The sequence below is a fragment of the Podarcis liolepis genome (genome assembly GCF_965112155.1).
Source record: "Podarcis liolepis genome assembly, chromosome: 17".
NCBI lineage: Eukaryota > Metazoa > Chordata > Lepidosauria > Squamata > Lacertidae > Podarcis > Podarcis liolepis.
The window spans coordinates 27,734,727-27,760,381 of NC_139571.1; the positions used below are offsets into that span (position 1 = coordinate 27,734,727).

The following is a 25,655-nucleotide window of genomic DNA, read 5'->3' on the forward strand; positions in this document are numbered from 1 at the left end:
TGTAAGTTGTTGGCAGCAAATGTAGTTATTAGACTACGAAAGCAAGTTGAGTCCTGTGAGAGGAAGGACAGCCCTTTCTCCCTCTCGGAGTTAGTGGAGGAAGGTTTATCCATGGGATTGAATGATATTAATGAGAACCAGCAGAGAGAGCTTTTAAATACATACTTGAGAGAATGAAGAAGGGGTGCTGTTGCACGAACCACTGCACTCCCACTTCAATTATTAATAGAATCTCTTTTTAGAAAGGAAAAACCTCTCTTTTGTCCCTCTCTCTCCCTCAAGTAGAGGAGACTAGTCGGAGAGTCATTGCTCTGCTTAAGATTACAATTGGACAGCTACTCACTGTGTGTATCTGAGCATTCAGCAAGGCATTTAGAAAGCCAGCGGTCCCTTTCCTGCCAGGATGCATGAAAGAGTTGGAGAACACAAGCAATGCTAACTGACGGGTGGAATCTGACCAAGTTGGAGAGTGTCAGTCTAATTCATTGGTCTTCTCCTAGCAGGTTGGGGCCAGTAATTGACTCTAATATCAGGTGAGTCACATCAGGAGAACCATTGCCATTTTTGACTCGTACTTAGGTTTGTTTGTTTTTTAAAAAAAGAAGAGTGCAGTCTCTGGCCCACTGCCTACATAATGTTCACTTTTGGCAATCAGGCAACGCTATGTTTGCTCTGATACTTAACTGTTGTTAATACTGACCATGGTTCCTTGTCTTAACCTTGATTAAAATCTCAAATGGATATAGAGGGACACCTCTTTCTTGCAAGGAGAGAAGCAGGGAACCGGTATGAACCATACGCCCATCAGTATCCCCAGTGGAGCCCATTAAAGGAGCCCATTAATGTCCATTGTCCTCTGCTGCATCTTCAGGTAACCATCAAACCCTTTAGATTTGCAGATACCATCTTTGATATTTGATATTTTGCCTTATTTTTAATGTATGGCAACTCCTTGCTTTAACAGTCTATACATTATTGTAAGTAAGTAAATAAACAAATCCAGCATCGAGCAAAAATGAGCTCTGGGGACTGTCCTGTTCCATTTTTCAGCATCTCCTTTATGCAAGCAAATCCACTAATAAGCAACAGGATGGTCGCACCATAAATCCACCTCTCTCTAGGCAGGAGATTAGTTATTTGATTAGTTGGAGGTGGCTTCTTAACAAATCCAAAAAGTGAAGGTGGGAGCACTTTATATTAAAGAATATGGAGCATAGTTTAAAGAATTTGATCAGCTGTACAATTTTTCACGTGCTAAGCAATTATATGTTAGACTTCATTCACGCCTTGAATTGCAAGCACGGCTGCTAGCATTTACAGGAAGCTTAAATTATTCTTGAAGAACAGTTTAATTTGGTGTGTTCTGAATTATTTCTTTCCATTACATTGTTACAGCCTCAATCTGCATAGTTTAAATGAATAATGCTTAGCTCTTTGTAGACATCTGTCTGTTGCAAAGCTATCTAGATAAACTGCACTATTTTGAAGGCTATTCGCTTTGGGGGAGGCATGCAATATCACACCCATGTCTATATGGAAATTGCTTTGAGAGTTTTCTCCATGAATCACATGGAATGAGGCAGTCTTTCCCCCTTCAAGAAAGCTTCTCAGCAGAAGGCACTGATGCTTTCGTTATAGGCGATGACCTTTTTATTCGCCCAGGCTTTTTAATTGTCTTTTATTGTGCATAGATAGCTCAGTTGGTTAGAGCATGCTGCTGATAATGCCAAGGTTGCAGGTTCAATCCTTGCATGGGACAGCTGCATATTCCTGCAGGGGGGTTAGACTAGATGATCCTCAGGGTCCCTTCCAATTCTTTGTTTAATTTTGGCTGGATCTTTCCCAGGGTGTTGACATGGGCTTCTGAGAAAGACTGTTTGATCTTTTCCTGCTCCATTTCTTTTCACTTGCTTTTAAATTATTTTTATGTTCTGTTGTTAATTTGCTCGTCGCTTTCAGTATTTTTAATAGGAAAGCAGTCTAAATTTTAGCAACAAAATGACACTTTAGAGGCAATTACCAGAAAATCTTTCATTTACATAAAACCTAGTTAACTACTACAACGGTTTGTTCCTAGCAGTATAATGCTTCATGGAAAGGAGCTGTCCGTGGTGCTGGTGTCCCAACTTCCATCTGGCCCAGCCAGCATGGCCAATGGTTAGGAATGCTTAGAGGTATTGTCCAGCAGCATTTCTTGGGCCACAGATTTCTCTGCTCCTGCATCAGAATGTACTGGGTCAGTACAATATGCAGAAGTGGCATGTTCCCTTGCTTTGGGTCAGGCATCAGTCAGCAACTAATAACAGCAGAGCTCCAGAAGTCAGTAAAGTTAACTCTTTATTCAAACTGAAGCAGAAGCATTCCAGCCTAGTGGTCCCAGCAAGCCCAGCAAGCCTTCTCTACAGGTCTTGCCCTGATGAGGCAGGTGCAAGAAGACTGAAGGTCCTTGCCTTCCCATTGCCCATTCATGCTACTCTTCCCCCAGGTCCTTTCCAGGCAGTCTCAAACTGTGCCTGCACACAACTGAATTCAATTCAGCCCGCTTCATTTCCCTGCATGTCCTAGGAGATGAAGGGGGAAAGGAACTGAGCACAGCCAGAGGGCGAGACTCCCTGGCCTCTGCAGCATCCTGCCTCTCTGTCTCTTGGTCCCACACCTCTCCAACCCGCTCTTCTGCCTTGGAGTCTGAACTGTCCTCTGCTCCAGACTCTTCCTGCTCACTAAACCCTGTTACCTCCCTTGTGTATGACCCTTCATCCTTGCAGTCTGCTGTTCTTCCCTCTTCTCCTTCTGACCACTCATCAATGTCCCTGGCTCTGAGCTGTCTTCTCAGGGGCCTCCTTGGGGGTTTCCCAGCTGGCACCTCCCACCACTTGCTCAGTAAACTTTCAAACGGCCAACTGTCTGAATATTAAACCAAATCCAAATCATTTTTTTCCTCTCCCATTCTCCAAAAGAGAGTGCAGTGGTACCTCTGGTTATGTACTTAATTCATTCCAGAGGTCCATTCTTAACCTGAAGCACCACTTTAGCTAATGGGGCCTCCCGCTGATGCCACGCCACAGCCACGCGATTTCTGTTCTCATTCTGAAGCAAAGTTCTTAACCCGAGGTACTATTGCTGGGTTAGCGGAGTCTGTAACCTGAAGCATATGTAATCTGAAGCCTATGTAACCCGAGGTACCACTGTACAGTCATACCTCATCTTACGTTTGCTTCATGTTATGTTTTTTCAGGTTGCGTCCCATGGCAACCCGGAAGTACCGGAAAGGGTTACTTCCGGGTTTCGCCGCTCGTGCATGCACAGTAGTGCTAAATCGCGCTTCGCGCATGTGCACAAGCACCAAATCGCACAGCGCACCTGTGCAGATACGGTGCTTCAGGCTGCAAGCTTTTCATGTTGCGAATGGGCTTCTGGAACAGATCTCATTTGCAACCAGAGGTACCACTGTATCCAACTGGCCTGGAGACTTTATTCCCCATGTACTTATGGTGCTTCCTGCTTGGCAGGGGGTTGGACTCGATGGCCCTTGTGGTCTCTTCCAACTCTATGATTCTATGATTCTATGATTCTACTTAAGAATTTGAAGGTTTAGAGAAGCAAGGAATCAGCACCTTGCTGGCGTGTCGTCCATGACCTAAGCTCCAGAGTTCGTCCCCCAGGCCATATGTATCCCACCTTCTGGCTTACAGACATCTAAGGGCAGTGGCGTAGCGTGGGGGGTGCCAGGGGTGCCGACCGCACCGGGCGCAACATCTGGGGGGGCGCGAGTCCAGAGGGAAGGGACAAGTTCCTTCCTCCGCCGGGCTCCCCGCCGCCACCGCCAGCCTTGCGCCCTAGCGCGCGCGCCCCCCGCCGTCGCTGTGGCTGCGCTCCGCTCACTGCTCGCAGGAGGAGCAGCCGCTGCAGCAGCGCCGACGCCGCCACCGACGCCTGGCCGGGCACGGGCAGCCTCTGCACCCTGCCGCCGCCGCCATCCCCTCGGCCCAGCCACAGGCGGCGGCTGCTTCTGCCTCCATCCTCCTCCGGGCAAGCAGCGTTGTTTGCGCGGCAGCGCCAGCGGCAACTCGCAGGTTAGGGGTTGGGGGGGCGCAAATTACTTGCCTTGCCCCGGGTTAGGGGGCGCAAATTACTTGCGTTGCCCCGGGTGCTGACAACTCACGCTACGCCGCTGTCTAAGGGACAAACTACACAGTACCCTGGAGATCCCGATTAACTCTTCCGATATTTTTCATTTTCATTTAAATAGGAACAGTGGGCTTTGAATCTAATCAGATCACAGGTGTTGGTGGGGGACGTGGGGGTTTAACTCTTTCCCGCTGTAGTTTTCTTTTTGCTTTTAAATCAAAACTGCTTTTATTTTATCCCTTCTGTGGGTGGTATGGCAGATGGCTACTGGGGGGGGGATAACTTTTTTTGGGTGGTGACACTACAGTTATGCAGCAGCTCCCACACCACCATCAAGATCAGTGCCAGGCCTTTTTAGTTTTCCCAAGCTTGTTAATCTCTTCCGGCTCTAAATGGATTCTGCTATTATTTTTATCTTATTTTATATATTTCCTTGTTGATCTGTTTCATTATATGTGTTTTTTCAGATTTGTTTTCATTCTGTTTGTAAGCCTGGTTTTAGGGGAAGCACGTGCATGCTGAACATGGGTGGGGACATGGGTGGGACATGGGTGGCGCTGTGGGTTAAACCACAGAGCCTAGGACTTGCTGATCAGAAGGTCGGTGGTTTGAATCCCCACAACGGGGTGAGCTCCCATCGCTCTGTCCCAGCTTCTGCCAACCTAGCAGTTCGAAAGCACATCAAAGTGCAAGTAGATAAATAGGTACCGCTCCAGCAGGAAGGTAAATGGCATTTCCGTGCGCTGCTCTGGCTTAGTCATGCTGGCCACATGACCCGGAAGCTGTACGCCAGCTCCCTTGGCCAATAAAGCGAGATGAGCGCCGCAACCCCAGAGTCGGCCACGACTGGACCTAATGGTCAGGGGTCCCTTTACCTTTACCTTTTATGCACACTGAAAATAATAATTTATTATTTATTATTATTATTATTTATACCCCGCCCATCCGGCTGAGTCTCCCCAGCCACTCTGGGCGGCTCCCAATCAAATGTTGTTGAATTACACTTCAGGTGTAGCAGTAGCACACACTGACCCTTTCATATCATAACATACACTTTCCTGCCTTTGGTATCAACTAAGGCTGGACCCTAACTGAACTGTGAGTTCAAATAGCATGCTTATGTTCTCACATCTAAATGGCATGGACATGTATTATTATTGGCAGAGGGCCAGCACCAGGGATGGGCACTGTCATGCATCTGCCAAGGTCCCTACCTCAACAGTGGGGCCACTGCTAACTACCAAGCGCCCCTGGTACTACTGCTGTTGCTCCTTCCCATTGACACCCTTCACTGTCTCTTTCTCAACATCCGACAGGAAGAAGGTTAGAAAGCAAGTCACTGCCTGATCATGTGCTTGCTTCCTACTTTGGATGGACATAGGGAGTGGGTCATAAGAAAAGGAAGACTAAATTGATGGTGGTGGTAAGAAAGAAAGGAGTCTACTGATGGCTTCAAAGTGTTGGTGCTGACCTTTAAAGCCCTAAACGGCCTTGGACCTGTATACCTGAAGGCAGTGCTTTTTTTCTAGAAATATAGGTGCCAGTACTCACCATGACAATGGGACACGGGTAGCGCTGTGGGTTAAACCACAGAGCCTAGGACTTGCCGATCAGAAGGTCGGCAGTTCGAATCCCCTCGACAGGGTGAGCTCCCATTGCTCGATCCCTGCTCCTGCCAACCTAGCAGTTCGAAAGCACGTCAAAGTGCAAGTAGATAAATAGGTACCACTGTGGCAGGAAGATAAACGGTGTTTCTGTGCACTGCTCTGGTTCGCCAGAAGCGGCTTAGTCATGCTGGCCACATGACCCGGAAGCTGTACACTGGCTCCCTTGGCCAATAAAGCGAGATGAGCACCGCAACCCCAGAGTTGGTCACGACTGGTCAGGGTCCCTTTACCTTTTACTCACCATGAAGTTACAGTAAGTGCCACACTTTTTAACAACAACAAAAATAGGTCTAGTCCTGCATACCCTTCAGTACCCCCTGGGGAAAAAATGCACTGCCTGGGGGAACATCTACACTTCCATCGTTCTGCCCAGATACTGAGGTCCACCTCTGAGGGTTTTCTGGAGGTTCCCTCACTTCGAGAAGTGAAGCTACAGGGAACCAGGCAGAGGGCCTTCTCGGCAGTGGTGCCCACCCTATGGAATGCCCTCCCATCAGATGTCAAGGAGATAAAGAACTACACAACTTTTAGAAGACATCTGAAGGCAGCCCTGTATTGGGAAGTTTTAAATGTTTGATGGAGCCAGCACTGGTTTGGCATGTGTCTTTTAACAGCAGCCTTCTCTAGCCTGATGCCTTCCAGAAGTTGCTGGACTTCAAGTCCCATCAGCCCCAGCCAGCACAGCCAATCGTCAGAGATGATGGGAGTTGCAGCCCAGCACCTGGAGGTCGAAAACATGTGAAAGGATAGGACTTCCATTTCTGAGTATTTTAAAGGGGCTCTCCAGATTTGACAAGAGGTCCTTCTTTTGTATTTGCACATGAATACAAATGTGACAGTGACAATCAGCCCAGAATCAACTTGACCCCCTACTCTGTACCCTACTACCTGTATTGTATTCCTACTGTTGACAAAGAGAGGGAGAACTGTTGCATAAGTAGTTCTGGGATAGACATTTAATACACTGGCTGCCATTTTCAGAGACAGTTGCTGGAGTTAAGAGAGGAGAAAGTTTAAGCAGTGAGCTATGGCGTTTCTCACCACTTAAATCACTTGGTAATTCATCAGGCATCCGAGCTAATGAACGAGGGCAGGCTGAGTGATTGCCTGTTAACTACAAGGCACTTACAATCTGTCCCAGGAATGGCTGCATGACAGAGATGAAGGTCTTCCTTTAGCATAGTTAGGCTGATTAATAATATTGTGAGGGTGTCTAGCCGTAGAGTATCTAGGATCGAGTGGTAATCGCACCTTGTTCCTGTTTGTGCCATTTACATTTTGATTAGTTACTTATCAGATGCTGCCATTGTTTGTAGAAGGGTTTGTGGAGATCAGGTAGCTTAAACGGCTGTTCCAAATTGTGCATGCATACCGAGTACAAAATGATAACCAGTGGCAAAATGTTTAATAATGTGCACTAGGCATGGCACTTAGACTTAATCCAGCTGGTAGAATTCACCAAACCATAGACCCACAAACCATGTATGGCAGCAGCTCACCATCAATTTAATTTCCCGTACTTTGCTGCCAGCTCGGACTGGCAAACATTGAGGAGGGGGGTTCTGAAATACTTGGCAGACCAGTTTCTATGGTTGAGCTTTGTAAGTCTGAAGAAAGGAAGGGCAAATCTCTCTATTTCTGATTGTTGTTACTGTCACGTTTTCTGGTCTGTGTCACTTTCTAGTGTTTTTACCCATAAATTCACACCATCCTGTTTCAGAATTTATCTGAAAATTCCTTTTTGTTTTTTAAATCTGCACAAAAAATTGCACACATGTAAATACTGGTCAATGAAAACTTATGCCATAGTACATTAATTAAAAGACAACGAACAATGATTTAGCACACAAGATCTGTGGGATGTAATCCACTTGTACAGTCTAATGCAACATTCCTTATTTCCCTAGAAATTTTTCCATAAAAGAGCCAAGCCATGCCGCCATTTTCTCAGTCTCTTGAAGTTTTTTTTCTGTTGCCTTGCTTTATCTTTTGCTGCCATGCAACACATGAGTTCAGTCTCCATATGAGATGAACTCACAGTTTATTGTGTAACTACTAAGAAAAGCCTGCCTTTCAGGGATCAAATCGTGAACTGAAATGTGAGTAAACTTGTTGTTACTCTTGTGTCTTTATTCTTTTAGGAGGGATTAAAGAGGACACCAGGAAATAATCTTAACTAAGAGATTCAAATGAATCTGCAAACTAGCTTTCAGCTATATTGAGGGGAATCTGTTCTGCTACATCATTTACTAGCGTGAGTGAAGGAAGGATAATACTTATTCAACAGTTTCAGGTTAAGAACGGACCTCCAGAATGAATTAAGTTCTTAACCCGATGTACCACTGTATAATATATCGACCAATGACATTGCTAGAAGGATTTCCTTTCTGACAGATAAATGACCACCCAGAACCTTTTCATGTATATGTGATTTTACATTATTTTATTTTGCTTTGAGCTTTTAAATTTTGTACGGTAATTGGTGTTTTTTTGTTTTGATACTGGTCATTGGCTGTTAATAAAATGACTTATTAGTCATTAGTTAGAGGGACATAAAAACTGGCTTATGCTGAGTCAGGTCATTGCTCCATCTAGCTCAGTATTCTCTACAAAGATTTACAATGGCTATCCAGCATTTCAGAGAGGGTTAGGTTCTACCAGAAAAGAAGTTTGCAGTGATGGGTGATGTTTAATGGGTGCTCACGTGTCACTTGTGATAGTTTTTTGCACTGTTGTATAGTACTTACCTACCAGTCTGGCCTCAGCCCTTCTTGGAATCTTCACTATTCTGTCTCATCATTCTGGAAACTCTGACGAGGACAGAAGGAACTTGAAGCAAACTCAAAGAAACGATTCCTTCCCCACTGCCAATTCTGTTCACTTAAAACTCCTTGAGGGACCATTTGATGTTATACTTCCCATGTAGGAAGAATTGCATCTGTCACAGGATAGCAGATGGAAGATTCCCGTTTCCCATATGTAAGCAATCAGTCATCATCGCTTACCGTATCCGCATGCTACTTATCAGTGGAAATCAAACTAGGCTGAGCTAGGTCTAACGCATCTTTTGGCAGCTGAAACTTACTGTTTGAATTAGATCCTCATAGATTTAATTGTGGGCTTTCAATTTTGTGTGTGATTCTTGTTGTTTTTTAAAGCAAAAGTTGTTGATTTTTTTGGGCTCCTATGGTATATGAAATTATAACCACTTGGAGTGCTCTCCTTATTGGGGCACAGTTGTGCAAAGACCTTATTTGTATTATTATGGAATCCCTGTGCAGGTCAATTTGTTCTCTTTTACCTGGTTAGGCATGGGAGAAGAAGAGGCATGGTTACACACCCCATTGCTACAATTTCCAGTTTGTTAGAAGCTGCTGGGATCTGCATGTGGCTGTCCCATGTGGAGAGACACAGAGGTACAGGCAGTAGCCTTCTCAGTGACAACCCAATCATTCTGGGTAGGGAAAATATGAAAGGCTTCCTTTTTTAAGCTAGGTCTTACCTGAGGAAACAAGCTGTTCCTGATAGTTCTGGTGTGCCCTTTTATTCTGGGGTGGCCTTTGGTTCTGCATCCTAGTTTGCCCTGCGCGATCCTCACTTGCTCTTCAGTCCTGACTCCTTTCTTGTTCTTCAGTTCTGCTTCATGGTTTGTCCTCCAGTCCTGACTAACTCCTTGGTCCTGGCTCCTGGCTCGTCCCTCAATCCTGTCCCATGGTTGGTCCTGCCTTGCTCATCAGTTCTGACCAGTTCTGACTAACTCATGGTTTCCAACTCCTGGCTCACTTCAGAATGTTGACCATGACTCAGCCCACTGTCTGTTGTGCACGGCATCATATATCTGCATGAAGGTTAATGGAGCACTGTTTGTTCTGGGAGGGGGCAATGGAGTTGGCAATTTTAACTAGAATTCCCTTTACTGTCTTTTGTTTGTGGGAACAGGGTAGTTTATCCAGTAAATCCAGAACAGCCACTTTCAGAATGTGGGGATTTGCCGTGCTATGAGGAGATGGCCAAGAGAAGGAATAACTTTCCCTGCGGCCTTTCCAAGCATTATTTGCCAACCCTGGTTGTGGTATTAAAAACGACAACAGTGCATTGTTACAGTTACTGCAGAGTGTGTAGTAACAATGAACAGCATTGAAGGGTTGTTGCAAAACTGCTCTCTTTCAGCTTCAGCCTCTTGCAATAGGAAAATAATAACAAGACAGTTGTAAGCCACTGAGGATAATGGTTATGAACTGTGTTTCTTATATGTATTGGCAGAGACATATTTAATAAAAACCAAAATAACAACAACAACATTTTTACACGCAGCAAGACCTAAGTTGGAACTATTATGGGCAGCTGTATTTGCTTCTACCATTTAAGTTTAATTTTTTTGAGTGGTGAAGAACACTTTCCTCACAAATCACAGCAACACTAATATCATCATTTTCTCCATTGTTTTCTTCAAGTGGCACTGTGTTATTTGGCTATAGCCCTCTAATCTCTGTATTCAGAACTGCTTTAATTTTGCCATTGTTGATCTGTTGTTAGCAACTGATCAAGCCTTAATATCTATTATTATGCATTGATTGGTTGTGCCTGTGTAGAATATCTAATCCTGATTAGAAGAGTTCTTAGAAGAAGAGGAGCCTGCCTCTGGACTTGTTCTCTGCCAGTCTTAAATTGCAGGCTGGATCGCTTGACCTTGCATTGTCTTTTCACCTCTTTTATCTCAGTCAGACTCCATCTATTATACAGCTAACTTGAACAGCAAAGTTCAACTACTTATCAATAAAGTCGATGACGGATTTATGTGAAAGTTTGGATTGGATTAGGGTTTAGCTGACAGAATCCCCACACCACCTAATGTGTGCTAAGGTCAGAACAGGCAGACGTTATTTTTATCCCCCAGACGTGGAGATACAGTAGGTATAGCATCAAAAGTTGCCCGGAACGTCTACTATCAAACAATGAAATGCTCAGAGCTGTGTGCTTCAGCGTGTATGTCGCTGCCGGGCAATGGTTTCATTTAGTGTATCTCTTATAGCCTGCTTGTCGCCATACTTTTCTGCTTTCACCTAGATGAGCTGTGTTTTGGACAGACCTTTCCCAAATTGAGATACATTGAACTTTTGACCAGTGGCTTCCTGGCAATTTGATTACCTGATCCTTCCCTTAGTCAAGTTGAGTGAGTCTGTGTGGGTGCGCCTGGTCGTGCCCCATCTCAAAAATGCAGCCAGGGCCAGGGCCCCCAGCCCCCCCCCCCCCATGTCTGTCTTATCAGGATTCAGCCTCAGTTTATTAGCCCCTATCCAGCCCTTCTCTGGCTCCATTTCAACACCTGGTTGGGCAAGACCACTCTCAGAGAACTACTCCCAGTCAGTGTGGACAGCACTCAGCTAGATGAAAAAGTGGTCTGATTCTGTATAAGCTTCCTGTTCCAATGTACAAGCATCCTATTCTTGCTTCTAATGAATCACCTCTAGACATTGCTTCATGATAATTGCTGCTGTGGCTACCTCTTGGTCTGCCAATCAAAAAGGACAGAAGCATCATGGCTGACCCAAGCACTAACTCTGCTGCAAACAAAAGCACTTAATGTAGTCTGGTCAGAAAGAGAAAATTGTTCCAGGTGCAACTGAGTGTTAGAGTCACAGTTCTCATCTGAAAAGTGTAAAGCTGCTCAATTAGCTTGATGCAAATCGAGTATTGTCTCTAGCAGAAACTCTGGCTCATTTTATGGCACACTCCTTGACTTTCATGAATGGAAGGCAAATTGTTGATAGGTCAGCTCCTCTTAGCAACCATGTAGAGCAAGCACAAAGGAATGGCTGCTAAAACAAATTGCTGTTTCGGTCTCTGCAGCTGACCTGTTGCTGTTCATGGTCCCAGCTCTTGAAAAAGCTGCGCCAAGGAAGGAAGAACTCACGCCAAGTTTCATTGTAATCGCTGAAGTTCCGTCTGGCTCAAACCGTCAATCCCTTCTGAGCAACACAACTCTAATTGGATTAACTGAATGGCTGAGGGCAGAACCAAAAAACACAACCCAACTGCCTTATTGTTCAATATATTTCTTTATAGATCATTGTACTTTTATTCTCTGTTACAGACATCAGCTGTTGTGGTGGGAATGTGAAACAGGTCTACCATTTTGAGCAGAAGCCCTGTGCTGTTGTTGTTTTGATTAAAAAAGAAAGTACAATGAACTAGACCATATACCAGTCTCACCTTACACAGGTCTTTCCCAAACTGGCACCTTCTAGGTGTTTTGTACTATAACCCCCATCATCGCTGGTCATTGGCCATCCTGAATGTGTCCCAAAAGCATCAGAAGATACCCAGATGACAAAGTCAACTCTGTGCCATTGCTGGCAGGGAAGTGCATTTCATAACTACATCAAGACATTGAGTCTGTTGAACTAGATCAGGCATAGGCAAACTCCAGCCCTTCAGATGTTTGGGACAACAATTCCCATCAACCCTAGCTAACAGGACCAGTGGTCAGGGGTGATGGGAATTGTAGTCCCAAACATCTGTAGGGCTGGAGTTTGCCTATGCCTGAACTAGATATTATGGAGATAAAAAAGGAAAGTTGATATGCAGATACAGCTTTGGCAGCAGACCAGGATTCTTTGTTACCTATAGTTCTCTACTCCTCTTCTCCACTTCTCAGAATCAGAAGGCATCCATTGTACATATTTGCCACAGCATCACTTCTCCCCTTTCTGCCTCCCATCTCTGGGACAACCTCCTTCACCACTAACTATTAAACTGCCATTTTGTCATTATTTTTCAATATGTTCTGATACCTTCTCTCTAGCTCTTCTGTGGACCTTACAAGAGCACTCCGCTACCTCAAGTAAACTCTTTAAAGTTACTCACATGGTGTTCCTGAGTGCTTGAAAAATGTGCTAGTTTCCAAGCCAGCCAGCAACACAGACAGCAAAGAACAGAGCCCGAGTTGCAATGAGAAATGGTTCCAGTAGCACATTTGAGCTAACTTTTCCCCAATTGTTCATGATCCAGAAGGACCTTTTCCTCTGAAGATGGGGAAATGGTCTGCAAAATGTGTCCTGACCAAACACAGTAACATAGTTTTAATCAAAAGTGACAGTTACTAAGGGTAACTACTGAAGGCAATTGTGGCATCCTCCCTTATTGAGATGGAGACCTCAGGAGGCCTGATAGCAAATTAGTATGCTCTTGCCTGTTCTGGATTCAGCTACTGTTTTAAATCCTAGGCTTGTATCCAGTGGTGACCCTCACACTAATGGAAAGCTATTTGATCCAGGAGAGATTTATGTTAGCAGAACTTCCTCCCGGCAACCTTCCACAGCAGATCCCATGGCATTCCAACAACTCTTGGGCAGATTTTACAGGGGCTTTGAGGAGGAGGGAAAATAACCAAAACTTGCCTTACTCGTACTTCCCATTCCACTTGCAGAATCCTCTACAGGATCAAAGAGCCTCATTATTGCAATGAACACAATTGGATACAATGCACAATTCCCAAGCACCCAGTGTTTCACCCCAAAGTTACCAAGTAAAATTCCTTGGGCCAGATTCAACTAAACAGTTGTGCTAGCAGGAGCTAGCACAATGAGTTCCTCTAGCACAACAGGGCTTTCCATTCTCTCCTCCCCCAATCTGCCCTTCCAGTCAGCTTTATGGGGGGATCAGGAGAGTCCCCAGACCAGCATGGGGGGGGGAGTTCATTGTGCTGCTGGAACAATTGCAATAATGCAATGTTGAATTCCAGCCTTTGTTCATAATTTTTGCTTATGGACATCTAGCAAATTATTGTGCAGATTGCTTTAGCGTCTTTCTGTTTAGTGAATGATTTCATCCTCTGCGGTGAGGCAGACAGCCTACTAATAATATTTTTAAAAGATGGTTGCACTCTGAGTCAGTAGGCAGCCATAGATAGGTAGGAATGTCGTAGGAGGTTGTTTTAAAATGGATGGAGATGCCAAGGATTATATCTCGCTTCAAGGGCAACTGTTTGGTATAGGGAAGTATCAATTAAAGCTGAAATGGCTGCTCAGCTGATTGTTTTGAATGTGTGGGCTCCTTGTAGGCGACAGTAATGCCCAATATGAGCGTAATATTCCTGGAGTGGCACCATTAAGATGATATGCATCCTTGAATGGCATTTCACAGTGGAGTAATAGCTATAGTGGAGCTATATAGCACAGAGGTAGCATTTGCATCTTCTTATGCATTGTGCAAGCTACAGACCTTTAAAATATTATAACTATTTGGTATTACAGAGAAGAAGCATAGCCAGGTTAATGAATGGGACCATGTTCTGGGAAATGTGGCTCTGCCACAAATACCTCAGGGACCTTTTATCTAGCCCCTCAAAATTCAAGTGCACGCCGCAATTTAAAGTGAAAAGATTCCTTCTGGAATAATTTAACATTTGGGTAGCCTATTGTGCATTTAATAGTTGTGTGGAAGAGAAATTTCAGCAAGTGTACATGGCTGCTGAAGGGAAAGGGGCCCTGCCTTCTTCTGCATATGGCCACCCTATTTATAGAACCAGTGCTTTCTTTTCTTTAAAATAAAATTTTGGGGGGTACTCTCATTTTCCTACTCACATTGAAATACTGCCCCTCAATGAGGCCAAACTTAGATTCACAAAATGCTTAGGGTTATGCGTACCCCTGCGTACCCCCAGGGGTAAAAGCACTGTACAGAACTATGCAGTTTCTGACTCTTCAGCCTGCAAGGAATTTCCCCTCAGCCTAGGACTTGCCAATCAGAAGGTTGGCGGTTTGAATCCCCGCAACGGGGTGAGCTCCCATTGTTCGGTCCCTGCTCCTGCCAACCTAGCAGTTTGAAAGCCTGTCAAAGTGCAAGTAGATAAATAGGTACCGCTCCAGCGGGAAGGTAAACGGCATTTCCGTACGCTGTTCTGGTAGCCAGAAGTGGCTTAGTCATGCTGGCCACATGACCCAGCTCCCTCGGCCAATAAAGTGAGATGAGCCCCGCAACCCTAGAGTCAGCCATGACTCGACCTAATGGTCAGGGGTCCCTTTTTAGCTTTTTTATTGGGCTCAGATTAGGCAAAATGATGTGGTTGCTTCAGACAGCAGATGCAGCCTGGCAGTGGCAGTGAGGTGTTGGGGGGGGCGGAGCCATGTGCAACTTGGTATGTCCTAAGGTAGTCTTTTGCCCTCAGGTGTGGAGAAGAATGCTGCACCATTGCCAGTGTTGAGTTAAGATTCATCTGCCAGCCCAGTCAACTTCTGAATGTAGAACAGGGAGGGGCAGCATTTTCTCCTTCACCTCTGGCAGCAAAACGTTGCGGTCTGGTTCTGGAAATTTGGCTGAAAAAAATGAGTGCTTTCTGTTTTCCATGATCCTGCAAGAAACGCCATTCAGAAGTGACACTAAATATGGAATGATGCTGGCCTGATCTACTCCTGGTTGTTGCTGCTGCAACATTTTATTCCTGCTTTGTGTCATGAGGGATCTGTGGGAGTTCCCACAGCAGATATAACCTAAGGGTGCTGAAATTGCATTGCAGAGCCAGTCCCTCCCCCTTGCCACTGCTCTGTGAACACAGTTAAGAACTCCTACTCAAACACAGCTGAATGAAACTCAATCAGGGTAGAATTTCCACCTAGTTCTCTAGCCTGTGGGAATGCTTTTCACCTCTTTTAACGGCATAACTGGTATGAACATTTGCCTCTATGGCCTTGCAACACAAGAAGAGCATTTGTCTACTGAACGCTGCAGAGCTGTGGGATTTCAGGAATAGTCCCCTGTTCCTTCTTATTTCTTGTACAATTCACTGAACCAAGAGTACAGCACTGTCGTTTAATCTAGTGTAGAATGTAGCCGAGTTTAAATGTGGTTTCATCAGGCTCCGTGGTTATACATACAAAATTAACTTGAGGGCTTTACGCTAGCTGTGAGATTAATTGCAAATCAGGCCTTTGCATTGTGTCCGTCTTGAGCTGTAAGGAAGGATAATTGTAAAGGAAAACGGGCTACAGTCGCCATACCCTGCATGCAAGGTTATATAGCTGGAAGAAAACAACACTCAGCCCCTGAGAAAGAAACTTGGTGGTATTATAGGATTCCATTATAGGGGTTTTCTTCCCTGACACATAACTATTCTTTTATCATCCTTGTTAGCATTGCAAACCTTTGCAGTTACAGTTCTTGTCAGATGCTGTGGCTGGGACATAATAGAATAGTAATAGCCCTCTTAGCCAATTTTACAACAAGACAGGCCTCACTTTGGGGAAGAATTTTAAGTGCACGTACTTAAATTTCAGCCAGATATGAAATGGCACTTTTAAGTGCCTTCTTGATTAGGGACGCTGTCAGGGATGGCTTGTAGTTCATTAGTAGGTTCTCAGGAGGAACTAGGTGACCTCTGTATGCACCTGCCTGCTTTCAGTTGTGCATTTGATCTGCAGATCGCTAGAAAAGAGAGAGATAGGTCGCTTGTTAGTACTGAGAATGAAATGAATTGCAGCGAAATAACAGCGCAAGACTGGAAAGAGAAAAGAGGAAAATCCACTCCTTCCCTCGTATGGTGTGGAGAAATTGGATCGGACAAGGGAGATGGTTTTATCCCTCTCTCACAAAACTAGAACTCGAGGCCTTCCAGTGATGCTGAATGTTGAGAGATTCAGGACAAAAAAATTCAGACAAGATGGAATAATTTGCTTCTTCGTACTGTGCACAGTTGAACTATGGCATTCACTGCCACAAGAAGGAGTGATGGCCACCATCCTGGGTTGCTTTAAAAGAGGGTTATTATTTATTTATTTATTTATACATACATACATACATACATACATACATACATACATGGGATGCAGGTGGCACTGTGGGTTAAATCACAGAGCCTAGGGCTTGCCAATCAGAAGGTCGGTGGTTTGAATCCCCACGACAAGGTGAGCTCCCATTGCTTGGTTCCTGCTCCTGCCACCCTAGCAGTTCGAAAGCACACCAAAAAGTTCAAGTAAATAAATAGGTACCACTCTGGCGGGAAAGTGAACGGCATTTCCGTGCACTGCTCTGGTTCACCAGAAGCGGCTTAGTCATGCTAGCCACATGACCTGGAAGTTGTACGCCAGCTCCCTCAAGATGAGTACCGCAAGCCCAGAGTCATCCGCGACTGGACCTAATGGTCAGGGGTCCCTTTACCTTTTACATACATACATACACACATACATACACACATACATACATACTCCACCCACCTGGCTGGGTTTCCCCAGCCACTCTGAGCTGTTCCCAAGAGAACATTAAAAACACGATAAAACATCAAATATTAAAAACTTCACTAAACAGGGTTGCCTTCAGAGGTCTTCTAAAAGTCAGAGAGTTGTTTATTTCCTTGACACCTGCTGGGAGGATGCTCCACAGGGTGGGCACCACTACCGAGAAGGCTCTCTGTGTGGTTCATAGGGACAAGGCTATGAACGTCCACTAGCCACAGGGATTATGCTCTGTCTCCCCTGTAGGAGCAGTATTCTTCTAAACACAACTTGCTGGGGATTGCAAGTGGGAAGAGCGCTTTTTGCACACGGGTCCTGCTTGCCGGCTTCCGAAAGGCACTTGACTGGTCACTGTGGGAACAGGACACCAAACCAGATGAGCCTGATTCAGAAGGACTCTTCTTGTGCCTACTGTATTTTCAGAGGCACAAGTTGCTAAGGGCTGTCATGATCTAGGATCCGACTGTCCATTCTAAGGCAAGAGGAAAAACTGTAAGGGGAATGGGTCTCTCTGCTGGCCATCAAGCAAGGGCTTGTTCCACCTGCCTCTAATAAGGTTAGAGCCTAATTTATGTGTATGAATCCCCTTGGTCTGTTTCATTGGCTTTCATGCTTTTATATTGCTTTATCGATCTTAGGCTGCACTTTTGTTTTAATGGATATTCTTTTCATATTGTACATAGTGTACACTGCTGAAATATTTTTGACATATTAAGTGGTTTGGAAATGCCTTTAAATAATGAATGGAACAAATAAATAAAGATATTAAAATAAATGAATCTGCAGGTTGGGGTACAATTGAAGCTGACTGGATCTTCAGTCACAAATTTCACATATAGAATACGCATCAGGTTACAGGAAAAGTCATATTTGGTTCAGGTGTGCCCTCCAGCATCCTCCTAGCCCAAATCAATCGCATACAGAAGCCTCGAGCACAGTTGTTTTGTGTGCATACCTGTTGGATTTGTGTATTTATATTTAAACATTTTTTAATGAAAACAAGAATAAAAATTGCATGCTGTACCAATTTGGATGCCCGTATTTTGGAAACAGGGACAAGGCAACCAGAAAAAGATGTGCTGAATATTATAACTTAGCCAAGATGAACTTCAGTCCCATTAATTTCAGTTTCTTTTCTTTCTTTTCTTCATCGTTAATTTTGTTTTTGTGCAACTCGAGCGTGGCTAACTTTCAGGTACTGGGCCAATACAGTATTCTGTCTCCCAACCGTAACATATTTGATCTATCTTTAAATAATGCATCTTCCCTCCATTCCTATCCTCTGTCTATCTCCATTGAAACCTCTAATGATACGCAACATGTTTCCTAAACAGAGTTTGAAACCTACAGTTAAAGCTGAAAGGGAGATGTCCCTAGGCTGGTGAGCAATTTACATAATCTCTAGCGTACAGGCATTCCAAAGAGCTGCACCTGCTTACGTTACACCTGTTTGGAGCTATAAGCAGATCTAGCATGTCTTTAACCAAAGCTTCATTAAAGTATTATGTTGTATACAAAATATTTTCTTCCTGGGGAACGCTGGGCAAGAGCCAAGGAGAGATGTTGCAGAGAGATGTATAGGAATGTGCACGCACGCACACACACATATGCATAATTATGTAGGCAGGAAAGAGAATCTTATCATCTGGTAATGCCACCAACTCACCTGTGCTTGTTAATTGCTCTGTTTGTGCAAGAATGGAAATCTGCTCATCAGAGAGGGATTCTTTCTTTCTTTCTTTCTGAGAGACCCACGAAGAGGCAGTAGTCTGAAATCTGTCATCTGTGACAGGCAGGAGAAATATTGTGCCAGCATTGTATTGGCAAGGCTTACAATAGCTTATAATTTGTTTGCTTCTTCGTCTTCTTCGTCTTCTTCGTCTTCTTCTTCTTCACTAAACTAGTATGTCAGCCACATTTTTATGCTTGCTCAAAGCTGTCAAAATGAAGGGAAAGAAGGACACATTTGCAACCCGCAGCGCTGTGTCTGTGCATGCACGTGATGCAATTTGACGCTTCTGCGCATGTGCAAAGTGTGATTTAGCACTTCTGCGCATGTGCCGAAACCCGGAAGTAACCCGCTCCGGTACTTCCAGGTTCGGGCGGTTGGTAACCTGAAAACACGTGACCCACAGTGTTCACAACCCGAGTTATGACTGTACCTCTTCCTGAAACTTCCTTCCCCTTTCTAGTCTAGCGCTTACATTGGTCCATAGAAGGACTGGGGACTCAGCTACATTGGCAAAGAAAAAGCACTTTATATTGTATATGACGCTGTGGAGTTCTGTTTTTGCCAACCCAATGTCTCATACAAAGTTTACAATGTGTTTAACTGAAATGCTTCTTTGATGTGTTTAGATCCAGCCTGGATTTTTCCCCAACTAAACAAATCTTCCCCTAAATTCCCTAAAGAAATTCTCCCCTAAATATGAAACAAGGAGTACTTGCCTGAAAAATTCTTCTCCGACTCAGATTAATATCTGTGCTGGGGAAGAATTCAAGCCTTCTCTCCTCCCGACCTACCAAGCCCCCCATTGCCTTTTCTTTTCTTTTTGCTGCTCCAGCATTCTCTCCCCCCCCCTCCCCATGCCAGAGATTCTCTGGCATGTCAAATGCAAGGCATGCTGAAAAATGTGCCTTTTCCAGTGCTAGCAAGCCATGTTAGCAACTGCTGGAAAACTACATTACCAAGTGCTTATTGCACCTGGCATACAGCCATATCAGCACGCCAGACATTAGCAAGGGGAGTGGGAAATAATAATAATAATAATAATAATAATAATAATAATAAATTATTTCTACCCCGCCCTCCCCTGACAAGACCGGGCTCAGGGCAGCTAACAACCAATAATTAAAACAAGTTGACTGAAATACAACTTAAAAAACAAGATTAAAATACAACATTAAAACATTAAAATGCAGCCTCATCACAGGAGGAGAAAGCAAAAAAGAAAGAAAGAGGGGGAGGGAGTCAAATTGATTCCAAGCCAAAGGCCAGGCAGAACAACTCTGTCTTACGGGCCCTGCAGAAAGAGGTCAGATCCCGCAGGGCCCTGGTCTCATGAGAAAGAGCGGTCCACCAGGCTGGGGCCAGTGTTGAAAAGGCCCTGGCTCTGGTTGAGGCTAATCTAACTTCCTTAGGGCCCAGGACCTCTAGGATGTTGCTATTTATGGACATTAAGGGGCATATCGGGAGAGGCAGTCCCATAGGAAAAAGGGAAAGCGCTATCCCTCTCCTTTTACTCATTATGGATTCCACCATGGGAGCCAACATAAGTACAGAGGGCACAGAGGATCTTGGTGATAGGCCAGGTTGGCTTGTTTTGGGTGAGAAGAGTGTTTGGTGCCTATGGGTGCATAGAAGGAGGGACTGGAACCTGTTGTGATCCAAACATTGGCAACCGGGTCTGAAATAGACTTAGGAGGGAGGTTCAAAAGAGCCAAGGTATGTTCCAAGATTAATGGGAACATTTTAGTTCTTTAGAGCCCAATTCCATGTCTGAGGATCCCTTGATATGTGGCCCACCTATTTTTGTCAGATGTTGGAATGGTTACGCCCCCTGTGATGAAGGTCTCTGTAACTTACCTTTAAGAAGAACGGTTAGTAAACATGCATTTCAGAGCCATAGGCAGGGGAAAAAATAGAAGAGTCCCACTTCATGGGGGGCGGGAGAGAGATGCTCTTGGACATAGGCACAGGGACACACTTGTATCTGTATTTGTGTTGCTGGTTACCTCACCATATATAAAAGAAGCCTTTTAAAAGAAAGCCTGAACTATTTCTATAGCCTTGCATGACAAGTGAAATTATTTTCCTTAATGTTTTGCATAAGAGAGGCTGATCTCTCTCAACCCCCACCCACACCAGTCAGAAGATCAGCTATGTTTGCAATCCTACGGATGGTTTTAGCTTCTCCCTGGATGAAAGAGAAGGAGAGAAGAGAGACCAGAAAGATCAAGATGTGAAGGGAGGGGTGTCAAGTGAGCTGCTTGTCATGTTAAGCTGCACGGCTGTGATCTGAATTCAGATATTGCAGCATGCTGATCTCCCTGGTGCTTGTGTTGGGGTGTTGCTGGGGGCTGGTGTGGCCAAGCCAGAGGCCAAGGGTGGTAGGAGGAGCAGCTGGGGAAAACACTGAGTGGAAATTTAGGTGCATGTTTTTTCATGCTCTTTCTCCCTTCCCTCCTGCCTCCTGCTGCTTTTTTGTGCCAAACAGGGAAAGACCAGCAGCTCAGCTCAGAACTGTGCGATGTCACTTATGCAGCTAAGCTAGGGATGGCCCAAGTTATTCACCTAAACAATGCTCTCCCCTCCCCATGCATACCTAAATCTCCAGTCAGTCTTCCTCCCAGTCCTCACTCTGCCTTCCCCAGATTAATAATAATAATAATAATAATAATAATAATAATAATAATAATTTATTTGTCCCCGCCCATCTGGCTGGGTTTCCCCAGCCACTCTGGGCGGCTTCCAACAAAGATGAAAGATACACTAAAATGTCACATATTAAAAACTTCCCTGAACAGGGCTGCCTTCAGATGTCTTCTGAATGTCAGGTAGATGTTTATCGCTTTGACATCTGATGGGAGGGCGTTCCACAGGGCGTCCTCAGATTATCACAGGGCATTCCACAGATTATCTTCCTGTCTTCCAGCAACAGGAAACCATGAGAACACACAAGCTCCACATGAGCTTTCTCTCACTCTCATAAGCAACCCCCCCAAAAAAAAAGGTAGGTGAAGGACCCCTGGATGGTTAAGGTGACTATGGGGTTGTGACACCCATCTGTCTTCAGGCCGAGGGAGCTGGTGTTTGTCCACAGACAGCTTTCCAGGTCATGTGGCCAACATGACTAAACTGCTTCTAGCGCAACAGAACACCTTGACAGAAACAGGAGTGCACAGAAACACTGTTTACCTTCCCGCCACAGAGGCCCCTATTTATCTACTTGCACTGGCTTGCTTCTGAACTGCTAGGTGGGCAGGAGCTGGGACCAAGCAACGGGAGCTCACCACGTCACAGGTATTCGAACTGCCGACTCTCTGATCAGCAAGCCGAAGAGGCTCAGTGGTTTAGACCACAGCGCCACCCGCAGTAGGTGTGCACTGTTCAGACTGCACCTCTTATTTAAAAAAACAACCCAGAGAGTAAGCTAAGAGTGCCAGCAGTGGCTCGGCCTACAGGAACAGCCGCCACCACAACAGCCCCTCCAACTGCGGCGCCTGTTCCATGAATGGCCGTAGGCGGTAGGAGAACAGCCTGTGGAAGCAGCTCACAGCAAGCCAATCCTTTGAGCAGCCATGACAAGGGAACCTACCACCTGAGGCAGCTGCCTCGCCCCGTGTCATGATTGGACCGGCTCTGGAATGTGGTTGATTAAGTAACCTACTTGGATATCTTTGACCTATAAAGCATGATACCTGCCTGTAACGTTACCAGCAACTGTGTGTAGCTGTCATAAAACTACTGTCAGAAAGTATTGCCTCTTGAATGTCAAGGTAGAATGGTCGCCCTGGATGCGGTCCGTTCTTGTCAGGGGGGAAAAAGCCAGTCTCCTTCAAGGAGTATTCATGACTTCGCCCCGCTGGCTTAATTTGATGAAGCTTCTTTTCTAATGCGAATCACAAAGTGGCCTCCTTTAAGCCTGAGAAATGCTTTGGGCAATGAGCCGTCCAGTGCATTGCTTTGTTAGTCCTTGATGGAAATGGTCTCAGTGACTCCATTACTGGGATCTCCATAAACGATTGTGCCTAGGCAAATGCATTTGGTTGGGAGATTGTTCCACACTAGCTGGAGCCTACGAAGTATCGGGTTTTAAAGAGAGGCAATTAAGAAGCCAATTAGGTGCAGTGAATGATCGCGTGAGATCAGCATCCAAAATTAAGGAAATGGTGCTTTTGTGGAGGTGTGCACAGGTAGTAACCGGGTGATATTCTACGTAGCTTGCTCCTTCCCTGGTGTGCTTTTTGGCCTGCAGTGATTGCTGTGAAACGGGCGTTGTGTAATTACGAGCATGAGCTCAGAAGTGCCTAGTTCAAACCTTTGCTCACTAGGGTGCTAAGTAGTAGCAAAGTTATCTGGTGCCCAAGACAGGAAAAGATTCAGGCCCCCACAATTAAACAGTGTGCTTCAACACGGTGGGTTGCATTCAGCTAAGGTTTACTTAGATTAAACCCATTGAAATGAATGGCCCTCAGCTAGCCATCTCTATTAATTTCAGTGAGTTTACTGCAGCTAGAACCTATACCAAATACAACCCTGATTATGCATTAAGAGCTGACTCTCTTCCAGTAGAGGTGGTACATTCCAGGATTTTTTTATTCAATTGACCTTCCTTGAATAATATTTTTCCCAATCACTGGCTGGAGACTGCAATATTATGTTATGGGAGTTCTGTATCTGTTTCACTTTTACTTTTCTGTAATACAGATTTATTTTTATTTTTAAAAAATAAATATGTATTTGTAAGATTTCATTGTTATAAATACATTACTTCTGGTAATGAGCATTTTTTTAAAAATGGAGGGGGGGGATCACCGACCTCAACATGGGGCAAGCCAGAGTCGGAACCAAAAAATAGGTCCCAACTGGAGGGCAAATTAGTAAGATGGACCAAGGATAGGGGAACACACAAGAATACATAAAGACCACGTTGTTTAAGCAAGACTCAGCTAAAACAAAAATCCTTATCCTACTCCTTCCTGCCCAGAAGGCTCTAATGTCCAACATGGGTCAGTGGAATCACCCCAGGGCCTGAAGGCTCTTCACTGCAAAAGCTGCGAGCTGCAGTTCAGTGGTTCACCACATGGGGCAGCCACATCCAGGAGCTCCTGGGGCCATGTTTTAAGCTGAGATACTCTGCGTCAAGGAATGCCAAGGAAGCCCCAAAATAATTGTCTGGTAGCTGGTTCTAATGTGTCATTTCAAAACTCAGGCTGTTTGCGGGTAGCTAGCTAGTGCCATTGTTTTATTGATGAGCTTGACTTCTCCAGAAGAAACATTTTTAGCACAGTTCTGTGGTAGACTGAACAAAGTTTGCTTCTTCAAACCTCAGGCTTCTGTTACAGCCACTTCCATGAGTGCACCAGTCTCATGGGAACCTACTAGCATGGCCTTCCAGGATTTTTTTGAAATACTTACTGTGAAGCATAGATGTCCTGGGGAAATATATGTTTCATGGTTAGTATTTCAAAAATTGGCAGGCTATGTCAGAAGACACTGTGAAAGTGGGGCTTTCATTTTAACTCATTTTAACTCACTGCCATACTATGGAATGCTTGTTTGGTAAATGATAGCCTCCCCACCCCCACCCCCACCCGGGTCCAATGTAGAGATCCAGTGTCAGACTGTACTTTCTGATTCTGTGCTTCTGTCTATGACCACTGTCTTGCCAAGCTCTGAACTGAAGACAGAATCTTCAGAGGATGAACCAGACCCCCCACAGGTCAAAGACCCAGGGCAGCAGGCAAGGTCCCCTGGAAGCAGCAATGAGAATCCCATTGAGTGACCCTCCTCCAGGAGATCTCCTGAAGAAGCCTTGGTGCTCTCAGAGGAGAAGCTACTCCTTTCAGCCCATGAGTACTGCAGCACCAGAAACTTCCAGGTCCAAGCCAAAGGGTGTCAAAATAGTTTGCATCTATGGACCCTGAGTTGTCGTACCACTTGAGAGCAAGCAATTTCTGAAGCAACACCATCCCCAGCAGCTGAACTTCGGAGGCCAGAATGTATAAGGCCTCTCTGTTGCGCCTTCCAGTTGCTGGAAACATCACAGCTCTCCTGAACCTCATCTCCCTGCCTTATGGTACTATGTTTGGACTTCCTGCAGTATTGACCTTACTCAGCTTGTCTTTGGATTACCTCTGGACCTGGACTGATTCCCTGTGCTTGAGCTTGATTTGTTTGGACTGTGCTGCACAATCGCCCTTGGTGAGTGTTTAAGGTAGGAGGCTTAGACCGCCAGGGACTGGAATCCTAACCTCTGAGGACCCTTGCTGGACACCTGACGTTTGTCAGTCTAAGCCCTTCCTGGCATGCTCTGAGGGAGCATACCTAAGGACAACAGACCAGGAAGAAGAAAGAAGCCAATCACATAGGGCTCCCCTGCTCCTTTCAAAGACAGATTTTGCTGCAATGCTCCGTGGACACACAAGCATTCGTTATTGGTTTTGATGAATCTCGGTAGTGCTAGCTGAAGGCCTTCTGCTTTCTCTCAGTGACATGACGTGGATTCAGCTGAAGGCTCCTGACTAGATAATATTAACTACTACTGAAGCGTCTGCTTTCTGGTGGGATCTACTAGTGCATTTGTCTTAATTATTAATGTAAACGCCTACTGAAGAAGAATACATCTTTTATTAACGATGAGAAATTTGGGAATTCCTTTTGGCAGCTAGCTGTTCATTCATTGCAAGGTCGGGAAACAACTTTGCATCAAATTCTACATTCATTTTTTTCCCCTCCCAATGACAGCAAACTATGTATTTTAATTTAATATCCAACTCTCTCTTGGGGGGGGGGTCTACCATGAGTGTTTGTAAAGAAAACATGATTACAAATTGGCTGTATACCAATGGCTCACAAATCAATGTGCTCTGGGGGCCAACGTTGTGCTTCTATTTAACCCATTCCCTA

The 25,655-nt window shown here is 44.9% G+C and overlaps 1 protein-coding gene across 1 annotated transcript in view; it reads left to right on the forward strand.

The window, feature by feature from the left end:
• Positions 1 to 309: 309 nt before the first annotated feature.
• LOC310696604 (uncharacterized protein) overlaps positions 310 to 25,655 on the forward strand; it is a 516,855-nt gene continuing 491,509 nt past the window's right edge. The window contains exon 1 of the mRNA XM_083482366.1: positions 310 to 533. Coding sequence (XP_083338492.1) covers positions 433 to 533 — 101 coding nt within the window. The 5' untranslated portion in view covers positions 310 to 432. The remainder of the gene's footprint in view (positions 534 to 25,655) is intronic.